The sequence below is a fragment of the Ahaetulla prasina genome, chromosome 3 (assembly GCF_028640845.1).
Source record: "Ahaetulla prasina isolate Xishuangbanna chromosome 3, ASM2864084v1, whole genome shotgun sequence".
NCBI lineage: Eukaryota > Metazoa > Chordata > Lepidosauria > Squamata > Colubridae > Ahaetulla > Ahaetulla prasina.
In genome coordinates this window covers 228,939,931-228,961,409 of record NC_080541.1, presented here as the reverse complement: position 1 = coordinate 228,961,409, position 21,479 = coordinate 228,939,931, and the positions used below count along the sequence as shown (strand labels likewise).

At 48.1% G+C, this 21,479-nt stretch overlaps 1 protein-coding gene across 1 annotated transcript in view; it reads right to left on the bottom strand.

Annotated features, from left to right (window-relative positions):
* Window positions 1-21,479, bottom strand: part of TM9SF4 (transmembrane 9 superfamily member 4) — a 54,312-nt gene that overhangs the window by 27,645 nt on the left and 5,188 nt on the right. Inside the window, exons 2-5 of the mRNA XM_058174734.1 lie at window positions 17,325-17,429; window positions 13,952-14,051; window positions 5,182-5,350; window positions 4,891-5,020 (exon numbers count right to left, since the gene is read on the bottom strand). Coding sequence (XP_058030717.1) covers window positions 4,891-5,020; window positions 5,182-5,350; window positions 13,952-14,051; window positions 17,325-17,429 — 504 coding nt within the window. The remainder of the gene's footprint in view (window positions 1-4,890; window positions 5,021-5,181; window positions 5,351-13,951; window positions 14,052-17,324; window positions 17,430-21,479) is intronic.

The following is a 21,479-nucleotide window of genomic DNA, read 5'->3' as shown; positions in this document are numbered from 1 at the left end:
GCCATATGGCGGGGGGGGGGGGCGGTGTCCAAACTTGGCAACTTAAAGACTTGTGGACTTCAACTCCCAGAATTCTTTGCTGGCTGAGGAATTCTGAGCTTTGCTGGCTGAGGAATTCTGGCAGTTGAAGTCCACAAGTCTTAAAAGTTGCCAGGTTTGGACTCCCCTGTCGTATGGAGTAGGCTGTGGGGCAGAGTTCCCCCATGTAGTCACTGAGAAGGACCCTTTCAAGACTGATTCTCAAGACTGAGCCTCTGTGGCTCAGATTGCTAATGCAGTCTGTTATTAACAGCAGCTGCTTGCAATTACTGCAGGTTCTAGTCCCACCAGGCCCAAGGTTGACTCAGCCTTCCATCCTTTATAAGGTAGGTAAAATGAGGACCCAGATTGTTGGGGGCAATAAGTTGACTTTGTATATAAATATACAAATAGGATGAAGACTATTGCTTGACATAGTGTAAGCCGCCCTGAGTCTTCGGAGAAGGGCGGGATATAAATGCAAATTTAAAAAAAAAAAAACCAGAGTTCCATGAACACCTGATAGGACTTCTCTGAGAGATTCAGGGTTTGTTTCAAAAAACAACAGTTCACACAAAAGCAGCTCATTTTCCATCACCGGAGTCTCGTCTCTCGATGGAAGAGGCTCCCGGATTCTTTTTTTAAAAAAGTAAACAGGTTCTACGGCCTGGAAATGTGAGAAACTCCTTGCCTTACAGAACTGCTATGGGGGGCCGGGACTCTGCCCCACCTGCCAGCTTTTTACAATAAAGGCAGGCAGAAATGAGGAAAGAAGTCAAAGCAAACTTGCCCACAAAAATGTGAAACCATCTTTGCTGGCTGGCGAATTCTGGGAGTGAAGTCCACCAGGCTTAAAGTTGCCAAGGTTGGAGACCCCTGATCTAAGGGACTGTTCTGACCTAGGCTTCCTGAGACAGTAAAAAGCGCACACTTAGTCCCAAAAACCCTCTTTTTATTTCAACGGCTGTGAATTATTGTTCACTCACAACCCGTGATGAGTCACAAAGAGTTGGTAAAGAGTCCGAAAGAAGTCTGCCACAGTCCTTCGGGAGAAGGCTGATAAGCACCCACCTTTATCTCCCTTGACACGCTGCCAAAGACCTAATTGGCAATTAGCTTTGCAAGGGCATAAGGAGCACAGAATCAAAAACGGAGCTTCAGAATTTAAACCGACCAGTTGCTTCCTGCAAAGGCTCACGCGCCTTTGCTCCTCCTTTATATCTTATGGGAGGGGCCAAACATTTCTAAGCTCTACTCCCGAGTCATCCCTTTTGTCTTAACTGTTCTTGCCTTCTGGCAGCTCTGCGCATGCACGCACTGGGAACAGGCTCCTCCTGTTCCTCTGCCTCGCTGATGTCCGACACCGGAGGCTCCGGAGGCAGCACATAATGCCCAGATGGTCCTGGCCCTCTCTCTGCCTCCGACACAGAGCCCTCATCCGAGCCTTCCCCACACTCCAGGACTGGCCCATGTTCCTCCCCAACCTCCCCACTGTCCGATTCTACTGCCAGCTCCGCAGGCCGCCAGTGGAGCACAATAGAGGCCGTCTCTTGCCGGTCACATCTACCTAACCCATCAGAGGGGGGATGTTGTGGTCTGCCAGCAGCCTGCGGAGCTGGCAATGGAGTCGGACAGTGATGAGGCTGAGGTGAGGCCAGGACCATCGGGGAGTGAGGTGCGGACTCCAGAGCCTCCAGACACTGATAGTAGTGAGGCAGAGGAACAGGAGGAGCCTGTTCCTAATGCACGCATAAGAACTACAAGAAGGCAAGAGCAGCTCAAGCAAAAAGGACAACTCAGGAGTAGGGCCAAGAGATGATTGGCCCCTCCCATAAGGCTTAAAACAGACCAGCAAGTAGCTGGGTCTTCTGCTTCATCTACATCTTGCCGTCGTGTCCCACTCCTCCTCTGACGGCCGGGTCAGGGAAATCTGTATCAAGCGTGGCCACAAAGCCTCTGCAGCTTTGCCAAAGTTCTGTCAGAGTTCTCAGGGCAGGCAGAGTCCAAGATGTGACTTCAGCAATCCAAATTAGCCTGTGCCTGACTCAAAGAATGCCAAGAAGCAGATCCTTTATATAGGCCATGGGATGTAGCTCCATGACTCAGCACTTATCCAGGCCTGCCCCTCTCTTCCTTTTGCTGACGTCGCCTCTCCATTCTCCGGAAGCGTGGATCCGTCCACACTCCAGCTGCCGGCAATTCCAGCTCATGACTGGCTTCAGGCTCCTCATGTTCACATGCTGTGGGGGAGGGGTTTATTTGCTCAGTCTGTCTGGGCATGGTGCCAGGACTGGGGGCTGGAGGCATGCCAGGCCATTCGTCTTGCTCGGTCTGTCCGGGCATGGTGCCAGGACTGGGGGCTGGAGGCATGCCAGGCCGTTTGTCTGCACTATCAGTCCCTGGCTGAGATAACAGGAGATGAGAGGGGCCTGGCTGTGGAGAGGGGGGCGGGCGAGGCACAACACTTGCATTTATTTTTGTGAATTCTGAATGTTTGCCAAGAAAGGCCTTTGGCAGTTTGCCTAATTGGACCAAGGTTGGTGATAGGACTGAGGAATTTGTGTTGGGAGGAATTTTTTTTAATTTGAGTTGAACTACGCTGGGAATGAAGTAATTCTCAGCTGTTCAAATAAAGTTTGTTTGTTTTTTCACGGACTGAGTTTCCTACTACCTATTTGGGCCTGGGTCACACCAGGGGAGGCAGGGAATGTTGTGGGTCCCATCCCCGAGGGAGATACACTTAGTGGGACCCAGAAGGGCCTTCTCCATAGTGGCTCCCTCTCTCTGGAACATCATTTCCCCCAGAGATTAGAACGGCCCCCACTCTAACACTCTTCCGGAAGGCGCTGAAGACCCAGTTCTGCCAGAGGGCCTGGGAAACCCAGAGTGGGATCAGGGAGCCTGTTCAATGGCTTGTGTGATCTGCTGTCGCCGGGGCGGGAGGGTGATTTTATTATATTAATTTATTTGATTCTTTTTATTAGCTTTATTGTTTTATATGAGGTCTTTTATTCGGTAAGTTGCCATGGACGAATAGGCGGCAATAGAAATTCAATAAACCAACAAACCAACAAACCAACAAACCTAGAACTAAGGAGAAATTTTCTGACAGTGAGAACAATTAACTGGTGGAACAACTTGCCTCCAGAAGTTGTGAATGCTCCAACACTCGAGGTTTTTAGGAAGAGATTGGATAACCATTTGCCTGAAGTGGTGTAGGGTTTCCTGCCTAAGCAGAGGGTTGGACTAGAAGACCTCCGAGGTCCCTTTCCAACTCTGTTATTCTATTCTATTTATCTTTGTTTTCACCCTGCTGAACGCAAGTATTTCCTCATTCTGCCACGTACCCCAAGGGAGAATTGCCCAGCCTTCCATCTCTTTGCACTAATGTCTGGCATGCAATAAAGGTAACACTAATCCATTGTGCGACCAGAAGGAGACACACCCTTCTGGAACACAATGCATGAGGTTGCTGTAATCTCCTTGGAGTTCTTTTTTTACTGTGGTTTGAGCAAGACTCAGATTCCCCCTTTTTTAATATCTTAAAAGCAAATACAGGTAGTCCTTGACTTACAACTGTTCAGTTAGGGACCATTCGAAGGTACAACGGCATTGAAAAAAGTGACTCAAGACCGTTTTTCACACTGACAACCGCCGGCAGCATTCCCGTGGTCACGTGAGTTACATTCAGATGCTTGACAACTGACTCACATTTATGACGGTCGCAGTGTCCCGGGGATCATGTGATCAACTTTCGTGACCTCCTGACAAGCAAAGTCATGGGGGGGGGGGGGGAAACCAGATTCACTTAACGACCGTGTGACTAATTTAACAACTGCAGTGATTCACTTAACAAATGCGGCAAGGAAAGTTGCAAAAAGGGGCAAGTAAGTGAACTCACTTAACAAATTTCTCACTTAGCAATGTAAATTCCTGGGCTCAGTTGTGGTCATAAGCCAGTTTGGATGGCTGGGGAATTCTGGGAGTTGAAGTCCACCCATCTTCAACGCTGGCAAACATTGAGCTAAAAACTGGGCTCCTTCTGAGCAACCCACCAACCGGGTCCTCGACTTGCAACAATTTGTTTAGTGACTGTTCAAGGTTGGAACGGAACTGAAAAAAAGTGACTTACGACTGGTTCTTGTCAGTGGTGGGTTTCAAATTTTTTTTACTATCGGCTCTGTGGGTGTGGCTTGATGGGCATGGTTTGGCTTGGTGGGCGTGGCAGGGGAAGGATACTGCAAAATCCCCATTCCCTCCCCACTCCAAGGGAAGGTTACTGCAAAATCCCCATTTCCTCCTGATCAGCTGGGAATTGGGAGGCAGAGAATAGATGGGGGTGGGGCCAGTCAGAATTTTTACTACTGGTTCTCCGAACTACTCAAAATTTCCGCTACCGGTTCTCCAGAACTGGTCAGAACTTGCTGAAACCCACCTCTGGTTCTCGTCCTTATGACTTTCACAACATCCCCCATGGTCGTGTGATCAAAATTCAGGCACTTGGCCACTGTGGCAGGTACTTATTAGGGTTGCAGGATCTTGAAATCATGTAATCACTTTTTGCGACCTTCCTAGCCGGCTTCCGACAAGCAAACTCATCGGGGGAAGCCAGATTCACTTAACGGCCGCATGATTCTCTTAGCGACTGCAGTGATTTGCTTAACAACCATGGCAAAACAGTCATAAAAACAGGCACAATTCACTCAATAATCTCCTTGCTGAGCAACAGAAATTCTGGTCCTGGAATTTGGGACCAAAATTTGCAGTTGTTAAGTCGAGGACGACCGCGAATCAAGGGAGAGGGCGAAAGGCCCCATCGGGTGTCCGTAAATGCCTCCCATCCCCCCCCACAATGATCCCCAATACCCCTACCCTGTTCTTCTCCATGAATCCAAGTCGGTAGCCATGTTCAAACTGAAGGTCCCGTTCCTTGTTCTTCTCCTCCTCTTCACGGGTCGAGTAGAATTCCAGCCTCGTAGCCACCGGCAAGTTGTCGGCAATGCTGCAGGGACAAATCCGTGTGTGTGTGTGTGTGTGTGTGTGTGTGTGTGTGTGTGTGTGTGTAGTCAGACCCACTGCCCTCCCAAGGACCTCCCCCCCCCCCCCCGGCCCCACTGAAGGCAAGGCAAGACCCCTGCTGCTTTTGAGCTCAAGAGGACTCACAGGTGAACGTAGTATTCCTCCTGGATCCGTTCCACCACCAATTGGCTCTTCTCCTTCGTCAACTCAACGGGCTTGTTCGGGACATCACACAACACCTCGCACTTCTTCTCTACGTTCATGGAAACTTGGAAAGGAGTGTTGACAATGCGGTCCCCTCTCAGGACCTCACCTGTGAGCAGGGCAGGGCAGGGCGGGGGGGGGGTGTTGAGGGGAGGAAGAAGAAAACTATTCAGAGACGTAAGACTGACGGGCAAAACAAAGAGTTATCAATACAAATATATTTAGCGTATTTATAAGTGCATAAATAAATTTGAAATAAATGTATACATTTTATTTATTTTTCTTTTAGCAATCCTCGACGTACGACCACAATTTGAGCCCAAAATTTAGGTTGTTAAGTGAGACATTTGTTGGGTTCTGCCACATTTTACGACTTTGCTGGTCACATTTGTTAAGTGAATCACCAGAGTTGATAAGTGAGTAACCCTGTTGTTACTCACTGTTAAGTGAATCTGGCTTCCCCATTGACTTTGCTCGTCAGAAGGTCACAAAAAGGGACCACATGACCTTGGGACACAGCAAGTCATAAATATGAATCAGTTTCCAAGCATCAGAATTTTGATCACGTGACTATAGGGGTGCTGTAGGTCGGGTGAAAACGATCCTAAGCCACTTTTTTCCACTTCTGTTGTAACTTTGTACGGTCACTAAATGAACTGTTGTAAATTGAGGAGTACCTTATAATCCCTTTTTATGGGCTTGGAGTCAGGGCGACTGAATGGAGCTGAGCGTTTACTGGCCAGATGCCCTTCCTGACGCCTATACAAAGTTCACAGCAGATATTTTCTCCTTGTGCCCTGATAGAAACAACTGCCGTTGCCTGGGATTGAACTCTCAACCTTCTGAGTGGGAGGCGAGTGGCTTTACCTCTAGGCCACCTGGCCGCTCAGGTATAAATGCAAATATATTTAACACATTTATCAATATATAAATATATTGATATAAATATAGATACAAATATAGGTTTGAGAGTATCTTGGCGACGTTTCGACAAGGTCCCACTCGTCATCTTCAGGCTGGTGTTTTCGGCTTAGTGCTTGCGCGAGCAAAGCGTGGTCGGAGCTGCCGTCTCTCTATAAATACTGGTGGCGAGGTGGGGAGTGCTGTAAGCGGTTGGTTGGCTGTGTTGTTACATCTTGATTGGTTGATCGTTGAAACGTCGCCAAGATACTCTCAACCTTACACGGGAAAAGACCTGAATACGCCAAGACTTGCATACCTATACCGGTGAAAATCTACAAAAACAAATATATCTATCTATCTAGTAAGCTCAAACTGCCCAAGGAGCTGCTGATCCAATTCTACAGAGGAATTATTGAGTCTGTCATTTACACCTCTATAACTGTCTGGTTCGGTTCTGCAACCCAACAAGAAAAACACAGACTTCAGAGGATAATTAGAACTGCAGAAAAAATAATTGCTACCAACTTGCCTTCCATTGAGGACCTGTATACTGCACGAATCAAGAAGAGGGCCGTGAAAATATTTGCAGATCCCTCGCATCCTGGACATAAACTGTTTCAACTCCTACCCTCAAAACGACGCTATAGAGCACTGCACACCAGAACAACTAGACACAAGAACAGTTTTTTCCCGAAGGCCATCACTCTGCTAAACAAATAATTCCCTCAACACTGTCAGACTATTTACTGAATCTGCACTACTATTAATCGTTTCATAGTTCCCATCACCAATCTCTTTCCACTTATGACTGTATGACTATAACTTGTTGCTGGCAATCCTTATGATTTATATTGATATATTGACCATCATTTGTGTTGTAAATGTTGTACCTTGATGAACGTATCTTTTCTTTTATGTACACTGAGAGCATATGCACCAAAGACAAATTCCTTGTGTGTCCAATCACACTTGGCCAATAAAATTCTATTCTATTCTATTCTATTCTATTCTATTCTATTCTATTCTATTCTATTCTATCTATCTATCCATCTATCCATCTATCTATCTATCTATCTATCTATCTATCTATCTATCTATCTATCTATCTATCTATCTATCTATAGATATAGATATATAGATATAGATATAGATACATAAGTAAATAAATACAAACAAATGCATTTATATATCTGTTTAAAGCCAAACCAACATTTCTGGGATCTACTCAGAAATGATTATCTAATGATTAGGGGGCAATTGGTGGCAAAGACATAGGGAGGCAGAGAAAATTTCACCTAGGCAGGAGAGTCCGCTGGCAAGCTAGGCTTCCTCCCTCCCACAGGATCTCTAAACTCCCCCAGCGTTTTGGTCCCTGCTGAGAAATGTTTACGGGTTGTCCTTGACTTACCACAGTTCATTTACTGACCTTCAAAGTTACAACGGCACTGAAAAATGTGACTTAGAACCGTTTTTCACACTTAGAACCTTTGTAGCATCCCCACGGTCATGTGATCAAAATCCAGAGTCTTGGCAACTGGCTCGTATTTATGATGGTTTCCGGGATCACGTGATCCCTTTTTGCGACCTTCTGACCAGCAAAATCAATGGGGAATCCCGATTCGCTTAACGGCCGTGTCACTAACTTAACAAATGCGATCATTCATTGAACAACTCCGGCAGGAAAAGACTTAAAATAGGGCAGAACTTGCTTAACAAATGCTTCACTTAGCCACATAAATTTCGGGTTCAATTGTGATTGTAACTCGAGGAGTAATGGTACTTGATGTGACTGTCCGGTTTGAGATACTGCCCCCTGACCTGGCCAAATTTTGCCCTTACAGCTTTGGAAACCCTCAAAGCACCTGACCTTTATATAATTTTGCAGACTCCTATGAGACCATAAGTAGCCTCTGGAGAGCCCTGGTGGCACAGTGCTTAATGTGCAGCATTGTAGGCAAACTCTGCCCACTGCCAAGAGTTCGATCCTGACCGGCTCAAGGTTGACTCTGTAAACTGCTTAGAGAGGATTGTGAAGCTATATGTAAGTCTCTAAGCGCTATTGATATTGTTCTACCTCTATCTATCTATCTATCTATCTAACCCTCTTCTACGCATGCGCAAGATGGCGGCTTACTGAAACGCCGGATCATCGGCTGGTGGATCCCTGGCGGATGGCGATGGTTTGCGGTCGCCTATGCCGCTGGCTCCTCGCCCGGTGAATAGTACATCTCAGCAATCGCGGGTGAGGTCTTTGGACCTCTTTGAACCCGCGGTTGCTGCGCTGGAGGCCGGAGGAACCGGAGGCAGGCGGATGAAGATGGCGGCCCTGCGGAGGTGCGTGGGCGGCTGGCCGACCCTCAGCTGTTCTCAGCTGTTTGGCGGTGGCGGCATGGGTTTCTAGCGCCGCTACCGCTTCCATCAGCGACACCCACCCTGGACTAAGCCGCATGGACTCGGCTCCCCCGCTCTTGTTGTCATCTCCCTGTTGGTTACAGGGTGAGCGGTGGGAGACGAACGGCCATGTGGAGGTGTGGGGGGGGCGGCGGATGCCAGCTTCGCCGCGACGCCCGGGTTGTGTGGCTCAGCATTTTGGCCCTCGCTTCTTCAAAACGTCTTTTCCATCGGCGGTGGAGGCTTGGCGGACTGGTGAAGGCGGCCTTGTGGAGATGGGGGGAGGGGGCTGCATGTTTTTCAGCTGAGATGGCGCTTATTCAGCTGCGCCTTGTTTGCACCCCTGGACTCCGCCTCCTTGGGCTTCTGGTTTCCAGCTTGTTAGATCATCTCTCCCACTGTGGATGGGGGCAAGTGATGGACATGATGACCATGTTGAGGCGTGGGGCAGGAAGGTGTATTCTTCAGCTGATACTGTGGCTACCCTCTACCCCCACCCCCGGACCTCCTTCCTGGACTGCTGGAACATCTCTCCCGCAGACGGCATACTCCGGTCCAGCGGAACATCTACCTGGTGGATGGGCTGAGACGGTTTACGATCTTTTGTCTGCTAATCCATCAGGATATAAATGGACTTTACATCTTTTTAGGACGGACTGCCTGTCTCTTTTTTCCATCTCTTTTTTCCATCCGTTACCGGACTCCAGAATGACATCCCAGTATAACATCTCGGCTGCCAAATGGGACATAGTCAGCTGATGGTTGATTCTATGCGTTATTCGCAACAGGAACTCTTGCGCCTGCGAGGTGCCCCCGCCTCGCAGGAATGGCCCACCACACTATCGAGGGCCGGCCTCTATGACGGGTCTTGGGACCCACAGAGGTGGCATGCTAAAAAGAAGGGTTTATGGGGTTTTTTAGAAAGGGAATTTTTAAGGGGTGGGAGGGTAAGGGCGGGTAATGGGGGTAACCCGTCGGGTAGGGGGCCAGTTCCTGCACATGCTCGCGGCGGTTTTTCTTTATTAGGTCCAGAGGTTATGGGGGGAGAGTGTGTTCCTATCTGTGAGGGTGGTTCTATTGACACGGTAAGTGGGAGAGGCAGATATGGCGGAAGCGAGGGGTCATATCAAGTTCCGGGAGCGCGTGCTCGATGTTTGAAAGCGATCACGCTCCGACCCCTTGACTTCACCCGCTTCCCGGATGGTCAGGATCCTCAGAGCTTGGGCCTCCGGCTGATGTTGTGCAATGCTCGGTCCGTGGTGAATAAAGCCCCCTCGCTTGTGACCTTATACAGGGGGTTCCATGGACCTTATGGGCATTACGGAGACCTGGTTGGGCACTGAAGGGGCGTGCCCTGGTTGAGTTGTGCCCGCCGGGTTTCCGGGCATACCATCAGCCGAGGGCCCAGGGAAGGGGTGGGGGGGTGGCGGTTGTGATTAGAGAGAGTCTAGAGCCGAGGGAGACCACTGTACCTCAGATTGCCGGGTGCGAATCCTCTTGTGAGATGGGGTCATAGGTGTCAGATGGGTATGCTGATCACGCACCTGGCTCCTTGCTGCGTGACAGCTGCCCTGCCCGAGCTCCTGGAGGTGCTGGCTGGGGTGGTAGTTGAGACCCCAGACTTTTAGTCATGGGGACTTTAACTGCCATCGTCCGCCTGCCATCGACGGCAGCTCGGGAGTTCATGGCTTCCATGACGGCCTTGGACATGACCCAAGTAGTTGATGGCCCTACTCACATTGGGGTGGCACCCTGGACCTGATTTTTCTCTGGTCAGTGGTTGAGAGATCTGGACTTAAAGGAATTAGTCATTGAACCTTTGTCATGGTCAGATCACTCTCTTCTTCGCCTGGACTTTCTGACCGCCATTCACCACCGCGGGGAGACGGAGCCGATACGTTGGTTCCGCCCCAGGCGCCTGATGGACCCGGATGGGTTCCGGACGGAGCTTGGGCCATTTCCTGAGGATCTGGCTCACGGCTCGACTGAGGAACTTGTTGCGGCCTGGGAACAGGCCGCGACGGGGGCCTTGGTCCGTGTCGTGCCTTTGCGGGCTCTGACCCGCGAGGTCCCAACCGGCTCCTTGGTTCTCCGAGGAGCTGAGAGGGATGAAGCGCCGGAGAAGACGCCTGGAGAGTCTTTGGAGGTCTAGCCGTTCGGAAGCTGATCGGACACTAGTGAAGTCCTATACTAGGACTTACCTAGTGGCATTGAGGGAAGCGAGGCGTAGCTACGCCTCCTCCCTCATTGCATCGGCAGATAACCGCCCTGTTTCGGGTGACTCGCTCCCTCTTACACCAGGGGGAGCGGGATGACCCGTTGCAGGGACGTGCTGAGGAGTTTAACGGTTATCTATACGATAAAATCGTTCAGCTTCGGGATGGTCTGGACCAAGATTGCAGTGATACGGGCGAGATGCGTGAGGGCGGTCTTGGTGACATTGTGTGGGATGAGTTTGACCCTGTGGCTCCCGAGGACATGGACAGGTTGTTGGGTAGGTTGAATGCCACCACGTGTTTACTGGACCCGTGCCCCTCTTGGCTGGTGCTGGCCACTCGAGAGGTGACACGAGGCTGGCTCCAGGCGATTACGACCGCTTCTTTGGTGGAGGGTGTCTTCCCGGCCGCCTTGAAAGAGGCGGTGGTGAGGCCCCTCCTTAAGAAGCCGCCCTGACCCGCTGTTTTAGGTAATTATCGTCCGGTCTCCAACCCGCTCACGGCGAAGGTTGTAGAGAGTATGGTGGCATATCAATTTCCCTTGCACCTGGATGAAACTGTCTATCTAGACCCGTTCCAGTCCGGTTTTCGCCCGGGTTACAGCACGGAGACGGCTTTGGTCGCGTTGGTGGATGATCTCTGGAGGGCCAGGGACAGGGGTTGCTCCTCTGCCCTGGTCCTATTAGACCTCTCAGCGGCTTTCGATACCATCGACCATGGTATCCTGCTGCGCCGGTTGGAGGGATTGGGAGTGGAGGCACCGCTTATCGGTGGTTCTCCTCCTATCTCTCCGACCGTCGCAGTCGGTGTTGACGGGGGCAGAGGTCGCCCCGAGGCGCCTCACTTGTGGGGTGCCGAGGGGTCGATCCTCTCGCCTTCTGTTTAACATCTACATGAAGCCGCTGGGTGAGATCATCAGTGGTTTCGTGTGAAGTACCAGCTGTATGCGGATGACACCCAGCTGTATTTTTCTACACCGGACCACCCCAACGGTTATCAAGTGCTGTCCCGGTGCCTGGAGGCCGACGGGTCTGGATGGGGAGAAATAGGCTCAAGCTCAATCCTCCAAGACAGAGTGGCTGTGGATGCCGGCATCCCGATACAGTCAGCTAACCGCGGCTGACCATCGGTGGCGAGTCATTGGCCCCGATGGAAAGGGTCCGCAACTTAGGCGCCTCCTGGATGAACGGCTGTCTCTAGAAGACCATTTGACGGCCGCCTCCAGGAGAGCGTTCTACCAGGTTCGCCTGGTACGCCAGTTGCGCCTTTCTGGACCGGGATGCCTATGCACGGTCACCACGCACTCGTGACGCCTCGCCTGGATTACTGCAATGCTCTCACATGGGGCTCCCTTGAAGGGCATCCGAGGCTGCAGTTAGTCCAGAATGCGGCTGCGCTGGTGATAGATGGAGCCCTCGTGGCTCCCGTATAACACCCATCCTGCGCAGGCTGCACTGGCTACCTGTGGCTTTCCGGGTGCGCTTCAAGGTTTTGGTGACCACCTTTAAAGCGCTCCATGGCATTGGGCCGGGCTACTTACGGGACCGCCTACTGCTACCGAATATCTCTCACCGACCCGTGCGCTCTCACAGAGAGGGTCTCCTCAGGGGGCCGCCGGCGCGGCAATGTCGCCTGGCGACACCCAGGGGAAGGGCCTTCTCTGTGGGGGCCCCCACCCTCTGGAATGAACTACCCCCCGGACTTCGTCAGCTTTCGGACCTCCGGACCTTCCGCCGCGGGCTTAAAACGTATTTATTTAATTGTGCAGGGCTGAGCTAGATTTTAAATTATTGGTTTTAAATTGGGTTTTATTTGATATTTTAATTCTAAATTTACGGGCTTGTTAGAATCAGTTTTTTAATTGTTTTATATTGTATTTATATGTCTTTTAAATGCCTGTACACCGCCCTGAGTCCTTCGGGAGATAGGGCGGTATATAAATTTGAATAAATAAATAAATAAATAAATCTATCTATCTATCTATCTTATTCATCTGCGCGGGACTGGATTAGATTTTAAAGTAACTGGTTTTAAGGGGTTTTTACTATTTATACTGGTTTTAATGATTTGGCTATAGAATAAGTTTTTTAATTGTCGTTTTAATCTGTATTTATATGTATTTTAACTGCCTGTGAACCGCCCTGAGTCCTTAGGGAGATAGGGCGGTATATAAATATGAAAAATAAATAAATAAATAAATAATATCATTTATGGTCACCTATCCTATATCTAGTGGCACAGTGCTTAGAAATCGGTATTGAAGGCTGACTCTGCCCACAGTCTGGAGTTTGATCCTGACCGGCTCAAGGTCGACTCAGCCTTCTGTCCTTCTAAGGGCGGTAAAATGAGGACCCAGATTGTTTGGGGCCAGAGGCTGACTAAACCACTTAGAGCGGGCTCTGAATCACTGTGAAGTGGTATATAAGTCTAAGGGCTATTACAATATTTTCCTCCCTCCCTTCCCATTTTCCTTTGTTTTTCTTTCCTTACTCTCTCTACCCCTTCCTTCCTTTCCTTTTCCTTTTCATCTCTTTTTCCTTTCCCTGAGCCCTAGTGGCCCAGTGCTTAAAGTGCAGTATTGCAGGCTGACTTTGCCCACTGCCAAGAGTTTGATCCTGACCGGCTCAAGGTTAACTCAGCCTTCCAGCCTTCAGAGGTCGATAAAATGAGGGACCCATAGGCTGACTCGGTAAACTGCTTAGAGAGTAAAGCACTTGGTAAAGCATTGGGAAGCTGTATATAAGTCTTAAGTGCAATTGCAATCTATGTTTCTGTCTCTTACTGTTTCCCTCTCTCTCTTCTCTCTCCCCATGTCTCCCTCGTCTGTCTGTGTCTCTCTTTCTCTCTCTGTCATCTATCTGTCATCCATCCATCCATCCATCCATCCATCCATCCATCCCTCCCTCCCTACGCACCCACCCACCCACCCATCAGAATGCAGCAGGGCAGACAAACACACTGCCAGGAGTTCTATTCTGACCGGCTCAAGGTTGACAGCCTTCCATCCTTCCGAGGTCAGTAAAATGAGGACCCATAGGCTGAATCTATAAATCACTTAGGGAGGGCTATAAAGCTGTTGCTAAGAGGTGCTGGAGGTCAGATACACAGAGGTGTCAATCTTCAGGACTGCCAAGCCAGAGGTGCCAGCACATAGGGAAGGTGGAATGCTATGCTAGGGGGAAGAAGGGCTGGGGCGTTACCTAAATTTTCAGCTTTATATTTGATGTTGAGCGGCCGGCAGAAGGGCAAGGAGTAATACTCGTAAGGTAACTGCGTCCGCGAACTGGTGAGTTTCACAGCCTGGAAAGAGAGAGAGAGAGAGAGAGAGAGAAAGATACGCCGTCTGGTCCCAGATCCTTGTGTCTGAGTAGATCCCAGTGGATTCATGACAAAGGCCACATCATGCCCTGATTCTCCTCCTCTCAACCCCCAAAATAAAGTCTGTTTATAGACAAAACAGTACAATTGGACAATTGGGTGGGAAGACTGTTATTGTCTACCTCGGATATTCAGTGATAAGCACAATTTAAGAGGCTGCTAATCACCACAAATTCTGGGCATTTGTGGTTTTAGAGAAGACAACTTCCTGCAGTTCAGGAATATGTTCAAAAATGCTCAAATACTGAAAGGGATCGGAAATATTCTCCACTTAGAGTGGATACAAGAAAACACATTCTGAGAACAGAACTGCTCCGTGAAAAGATCCAGCATCCATAATAACAAGAAAATCACCTTGATTGACAGGGAATATAGTCTAGCACAGGGGTGTCAAACTCAAGGCCCTCAGGCTGGATCTGGCCCGCGGGGTGCTTAGATCTGGCCCAAGGTGCCTCTGCCGAAGGAGGAAGGAAGGAAGGAGGGAGGGAAGTAGGAAGGGAAGGAGGGAGGGAGGGAAGGAAGGAAGGAAAGAAGGAAGGAGGGAGGGAGGGAAGGAAGTAGGAAGGGAAGGAAGGAAAGATGAAGAGGGAAGGAAAAAGAAGGGAGGAAGGGAGGGAAGGACAGATGGGAAGAGGGAAGGGAGAGGGAGGGAAGGAGGGAGGAGGGAGGGAGGGAGGGAAGGAAGGAAGGAAGGGAAGAAGGAGGGAAGGAAGTAGGAAGGGAAGGAAGGAAGGATGAAGAGGGAAAGAAAAAGAAAGGAGGGAGGGAAGGACAGATGGGAAGAAGGGAGGGAGAGAGAGAGGGAAGGAAGGACGGACAGAGGAAAGGAAGGAGGGAAGGAGAATGAAGAGGCAAGGAAAAATAAGGGAGGGAGGGAGGGAAGGACAGATGGGAAGAGGGAAGGGAGAGGGAGGGAAGGAGGGAGGAAGGAGAATGAAGAGGGAAGGAAAGAAGGAGGAGGGAGGAGGAAGGAAGGAAGGAAGGAAGGAGGGAAGGAAGGAAGGAAGGAGGAGGGAAGGAAAAAGAAGGGAGGGAGGGAAGGACAGATGGGAAGAAGGGAGGGAGAGAGGGAGGGGAGGGAAGGATGGAGGGAAGAACGAAGAGGGAAGGAAAAAGAAGGGAGGGAGGGAGGGAAGGACAGATGGGAAGAAGTGAAGGACAGAGGGAGGGAAGGAAGGAAGTTTATAATGTGAGGGAGGGTCTGAGGGAAGTCCTGCCTTAGCACTTGGCCACCACAGGTGCCCCCGACACAAGTGATGTCAAGCTGGCCACACTCACCCCGGCCACACTCACCCCCCCCAATCCTGAGATCAAACACAACCCTGGTGCGGCCTCCAGTGAAATCGAGTTTGACTCCTCTGGTCTAGCATGTCTGAAGGGTGCCAGATTGAAGAAAACTCACTCAAAAACCCTTCACATATATTACCACATTATCCCTGTAAGGTAACTTACAGACCGGAAGTCCTCCAAGGTCCCTCCCAACTCTTGTTATTCTGTGATTTTTGTATCTCTTACAATGACCCCCAGTATTCTTTTCATTTTAAATTCCTTTCCCAACCAGCCTTGCAACCCCAGTGAGTCAGGACAAAAATAGTTTCACGTGAAAATCTGCAAAATTCCCCGGTGGGGCCTCAGCAAAGGTAAAACTAAAGCAGGTGAAAGTGTCATCAGGTGAAGAAATCTTTTCCCACAGCAATTAAAACGACTTGACAGGGCTTAACAGGTGAGACTGCTGGTCACGAGTCAGAAATTCAGACAAAGCAATCGGATGGCCCTTGGTTGTATAATCGGAGATTCAAAATCAACGTGAAGTATTAGAACCGCTTTGTAAAGCCTTAGTAAGGCCACACCTGGAATACGGCATGCAGTTTTGGTCACCGTATTACAAAACAAGACGCTGAGACTTTGGAGAAAGTGCAGAGAAGAGCAACTAAGATGGTCAAAGGCCTGGAGGCTAAAATATATGAAAAATGGTTGGAGGATTTGAGTGTGGCTAGTTTCAAGAAAAGGAGGACCAGGGGTGACAGGATAGCATCTTCCAATATTTGCAGGGTTGCCACAAACAGGAAGGGGTCAAATTATTCTCCAAAGCACCAGAAGGCAAGACAAGAAGCAACAGATGGAAACTAATCCAGGAGAGAAACAAGCTGGAATTGAGGAGAAATTAACTAGTGGAAGGACTTCTCTTCAGAAACTGCAGGTGCTCCATCACTGGAGGCTTTTAAGAAGAGACTGGAGTGTTGCTGGTCTGAAATGGTCTAGGGCAGGGGTCTGCAAACTTGGCTCTTTTAAGACTTAAGAGTTCCTCTGGGAGTTGAAGTCCACAAGTCTTAAAAGAGCCAAGTTTGCAGACCCCTGGTCTAGGGTCTCCCACTTGATCAGGGGTTGGACTAGAACAGTGGCTAACCTTTTTGTCATCATGTGCCAGGATGGGGGGGGGGGTTGTGCACGTGCCCACACCCATAATCCTATGCACCCTGCCCCCACGCACACGACTCCCCCCACTTCCCCCGCTCCTGGCACACGATGGCCCGGTAGGCCCGTTTTCTCTCTCACCTGGCTCCAGAGCCTTTCTAGGAGTCGGGGGGCCACAACGGCCTTCCCACCCACCCACCCTGGAGGTCCTCCGGAGGCCAAAAATGGCCCGTACCGGAAGTTGGCAAACGGGCTGTTTTCGGCCTCTGGAGAATCTCCAGGGGGCGTGGGGGGAAGGCAGTTTTCGCCCCCCTACCAAACTCCTCTGGAGCCAGGTGAAAGAGAAAAACGGGCCTTCCCCACTATCCCACTCCACCAGGCCCTCCGGAGGCAGGAAACAGCCTGTTCCCTTACTTGTGGTGGGCCCAGAAGGCCTGAATATCAGCTGGCTGGCGCACACATGCACACTGGAGCTGAGCTCGTGTGCCCACTGATATGACTATGCGTGCTCAGCTGATTAAAAGCAGCTGGAATGTAACACCTCTGCATGCAACGGAACAGCCCACCGCTGTGCGCACTTAGGAGGAAGCATTTTCCACAATCTACCCACATATCTAGTAGATAGCATGGGCATTTTAAGAACTGCAGCCTTGTGCAGAGAGGAAAGTTTAATTCTTTTTCTTTCTTTCTCAGGGTGATGACAAACTAGCACGATCAGATCTGGGCAGGACTCTGAAGTGGATCAAGTTCTGGAGGGCATGAAGCTCAGGGCCATCTTACCTTGATCTCTACAGGAGCATTCCGGTGAAAATTGATGGGAGCCACTCCTGGCACGTAGAAGCAACTCACCCCATGCCACAAGAGGAAGAACGGGCACGTAAGCCTCTGCCAAGACAAAAATGAGAAGCCTGTCACCAGGGTGACCTCTGTTCAGGAGAGACGCAAAAAGGATCGCCCGGTTTATTTGTTTATTTAACGTGCGGCATAAAGCGCATGGGTAACAGTAATAAAATTAAACAGAAGGCACGAATAATACTATGGTACACGTACGATGGAAGTAGGTACCCAATTTTGTAAGGTATGAGGAACTCATCTATTAGTTACAGGTTACATTTTAAAATACGTCAATTCATGAAAACACAATAAGATCTAATAAAGGAGAATCTTTGTAGCTCAGGGTTGACAAGAAGGGTCCTTGGTGGTCTCTAAGTTTGTTTTCTTGCAGATGTTTCATAACCCAAACTAGGGAACATCATCAGTGATAGAAGGAAGTGGGTGAAGAAGAGGAGGAGGAAGAGAGGGAAGAGGAGGAGGAGGAGGACTGTAGGGTCCTTGCTGCTTTCTGAGCTTGGTGGTTTCCTTGTAGTCGTTTCATGACCCAACTAGGGAACATCATCAGTGCTAGAAGGGATGGGGGTTTCTGGAGAGGAAGAGGAGGACTGTAGGGTCCTTGGTTGCTCTCTGAGCTTGGTGATTTCCTTGTAGTCGTTTCATGATCCAACTAGGGAACATCATCAGTGCTAGAAGGGAGTGGGGTTTGCGGAGAGGAAGGGGAAGACTGTGGGGTCCTTGGTGCTCTCTGAGCTTGGTTGTTTTCTTGGAGACATTTCTTTACCCAACTAGGGAACATCATCAGTGAAAGAAGGGAAGGAGGTTTGCAGGGAGGAAGAGCCTCTGTTAGCTTGGGGAATTGGAGGGGACGAGGTCTTGCGATGCTGGAGGGGAGAACATATTCTGTAACAGAGTTATTAGTGCTTGGAACACACTACCTGATTCTGTGGTCTCTTCTCAAAATCCCCAAAGCTTTAACCAAAAACTCTCTACTATTGACCTCACCCCATTCCTAAGAGGTCTGGAAGGGGCGTGCATAAGAGCACAAGCGTGCCTACCGTTCCTGTCCTGTTGTTTCCTTTCGTTATATCCAATTAATATAGTTATTACATACTTATGCTCATATATATGCTTATATATTATATAGTTATTTTCATGCTTATGCTTATATATACTGTTGTGACAAATAAAAATAAATAAAAAATAAAATATTCGGTGTCGGCCCAGAGTAGAAATACGGGCAGAGCAATGTTGCAGAGATAAATTTCTAATGTGTTTGGCCATTTTAGTGCAGGGGGTTTTCAACCTCAGCAGCTGTAAGATGGGTGGACTTCAACAAGGAGGAGGAGGAGGAGAAGGAGGAATATAAAAGGAAGAGGAGGAGGAGGACTGTGCAATCCCTGGTGCTCCGAACTTGGGTTGTTTGCCTGCAGAGATTTCATTATCCAACTAAGTAACATCATCAGCGTTAGCAATGAACCTCCTACAAACAAAACAAGCAAGCTCAGAGAGCACCAAGGACCCCTGCTTGGTGCTACCAGCTCATTCAAGGCAGGGACTTTTGCAAACCCTCTTTACAAAACGTATTTGTGAGTTCAGTATAAAACAAAAATAAATAGTGGAGCACCCAGGAGAAACATTTGAAGGCAACAAACCTGCCATACCTCACACTTTATTTCAAAGGCCCTTAGATCAGATCAAGGTTAACTGTAGGCAGGATGACTTATTACAGGCAGACCTCGACTTACGACCCCAAAATGGAGCTCAAAATTTCCACTGCTAAGCAAGACAGTTGTTAAGTGAGTTGTGTTCCGCTTTACGACATTTCTTGCCACAGCTGCTAACCTGAAGTTGTTCAATTAGGAACACGGTTGTTAAGTGAATCTCACTTCCGCTTTGGCTTTGCTTGTCAGAAGGTCACAAAAGGGGGATTAACTTGGAACCGTCATAAATATGAGTCGGTTGCCAAGTGTCAATTTTTTTAAAAAAAACCAACCTTTATTAAAAAAAATTGGATGTGGTGGAATCGTCTTGGCGATATTTCCGCCATACAAGGTGTAACATAACCCTCTTATGTATTCAATATACATTACTATTTACTAATTATATTTATTTATTTATTTGTCATAACAGTATACATAAGCATAAGCATGAAGTATCTATATAACATATAAATATATATATGAGTATAAGCATGTAATAACTATAGGAATTGTATATAGAATAGAATTTTTTTATTGGCCAAGTGTGATTGGACACACAAGGAATTTGTCTTGGTGCATAGGCTCTCAGTGTACATAAAAGAAAAGATACCTTCATCAAGAATCATAAGGTACAACACTTAATGATAGTCATAGAATAGAATAGAATAGAATAGAATAGAATAGAATAGAATAGAATAGAATAGAATAGAATAGAATAGAATTTTATTGGCCAAGTGTGATTGGACACACAAGGAATTTGTCTTGGTGCATCTGCTCCCAGTGTACATAAAAGAAAAGATACCTTCATCAAGAATCATAAGGTACAACACTTAATGATAGTCATAGAATAGAATAGAATAGAATAGAATAGAATAGAATAGAATAGAATAGAATTTTTATTGGCCAAGTGTGATTGGACACACAAGGAATTTGTCTTGGTGCATATGCTCTCAGTGTACATAAAAGAAAAGATACGTTCATGAAGGAACGTAGGACAGGAACGGTAGGCACATTTGTGCTCTTATGCACACCCCTTACAGACCTCTTAGGAAAGGGGTATACATATACATGCTTAACCTCTTCTACACAATTACAATTACATAATATATTACATATATTGCCTCTTGTTTCAAGCAATGCATCCCTTGCTCTTAACCGTTCCGACTTCCATTCCTTAAGTCTAACCATTGGTAAAATTTATTCCAGATCTCATAGTATTGTGTTTCTCCTTTATTTTTCAGTTCTAATATCAGTCTATCACATTCTGCACATTCAAGTACTTTCTTTATTGATTCCCTTTCTTTAGGTATGTTTTCACTCTTCCATTGTTGGACATAAACAATTCTCGCAGCTGTTATGATATGCAGTATTAAATATATTAACCCTTTACATAGATCTTTTATAATTCCTAATAGGAATAATTCTGGTTTGAGTTCCAATCTCTGTGCGGTCATATCTTCCAACCACATTTGAATCTTTTTTTTTTCTACATGTCCACCATGTGTGGTAGTTGTATTTGGTCACATCTCCAGCATTTAGGTGATAAATTTTTGTACATTTTGGCTAGCCTGGCTGGTGGTAAATGCCACCTATAGAACATTTTATATGTTCTCTTTGTACGATGTGGCCAGAGTTAATTTCCTGTTTTCCCCCCACATTTTCCCCCACTTTTCCAATTCGATATTGTACCCAAAGTTCTTTGCCCATACCACCATCATCTCTTTTACAGTCTTCCTCCATTTTATATTCTAGTAAACATTTATACATTGCTTTAATTATTTTCTCCTCTGTCCCCAACAATTCTGTTGGGGCATCAACAGAAATTTAATGACATTAGATAAACTTTTATTGGGGCCAAGCATCAATTTTTTGATTGCAGGGATGGTTGTTAAGTGTGAAAAATGATCCTAAGTCACTTTTTGTCCAGTGTTGTTCTTAAGTTCAAATGGATTCTTGTTAGTATCTACCTCGCAGGCCAGATCTAAACACTCTGCAGGCCAGATCCAGCAGAATGGATCTGTTGCCACTCGGGAGCAGATCCACTTCTGAAAAATCTTCAGAGGGTGCCCTGTGCAGAGTGGCAGACCGCGAGAGATGACATGGCAGGGTGACAAGGGCATGAGTCACACTTCCTGATCCAGGAAGGGCTGCAACGGGACAAACCAGTTGTGGTAGATAATGATACCCTTCCCTTCCTGGCACGCCCTGGCAGGAGACCAGGCAGATTCCCCCAAATCGAGGATTTGCATCCTGGCCAGAAACAATCTCTGAAAAACAACATTTGTGTCTTGCAGGGATTTGCTTGGGAGAGGGTTTGGAGCTGTCACGAAGCACCGGGTCACGATTCTGATAGCATCCGTGGCTTGACCTGGGCTATTAAGTCAGGACAGGTAGTCCTCGA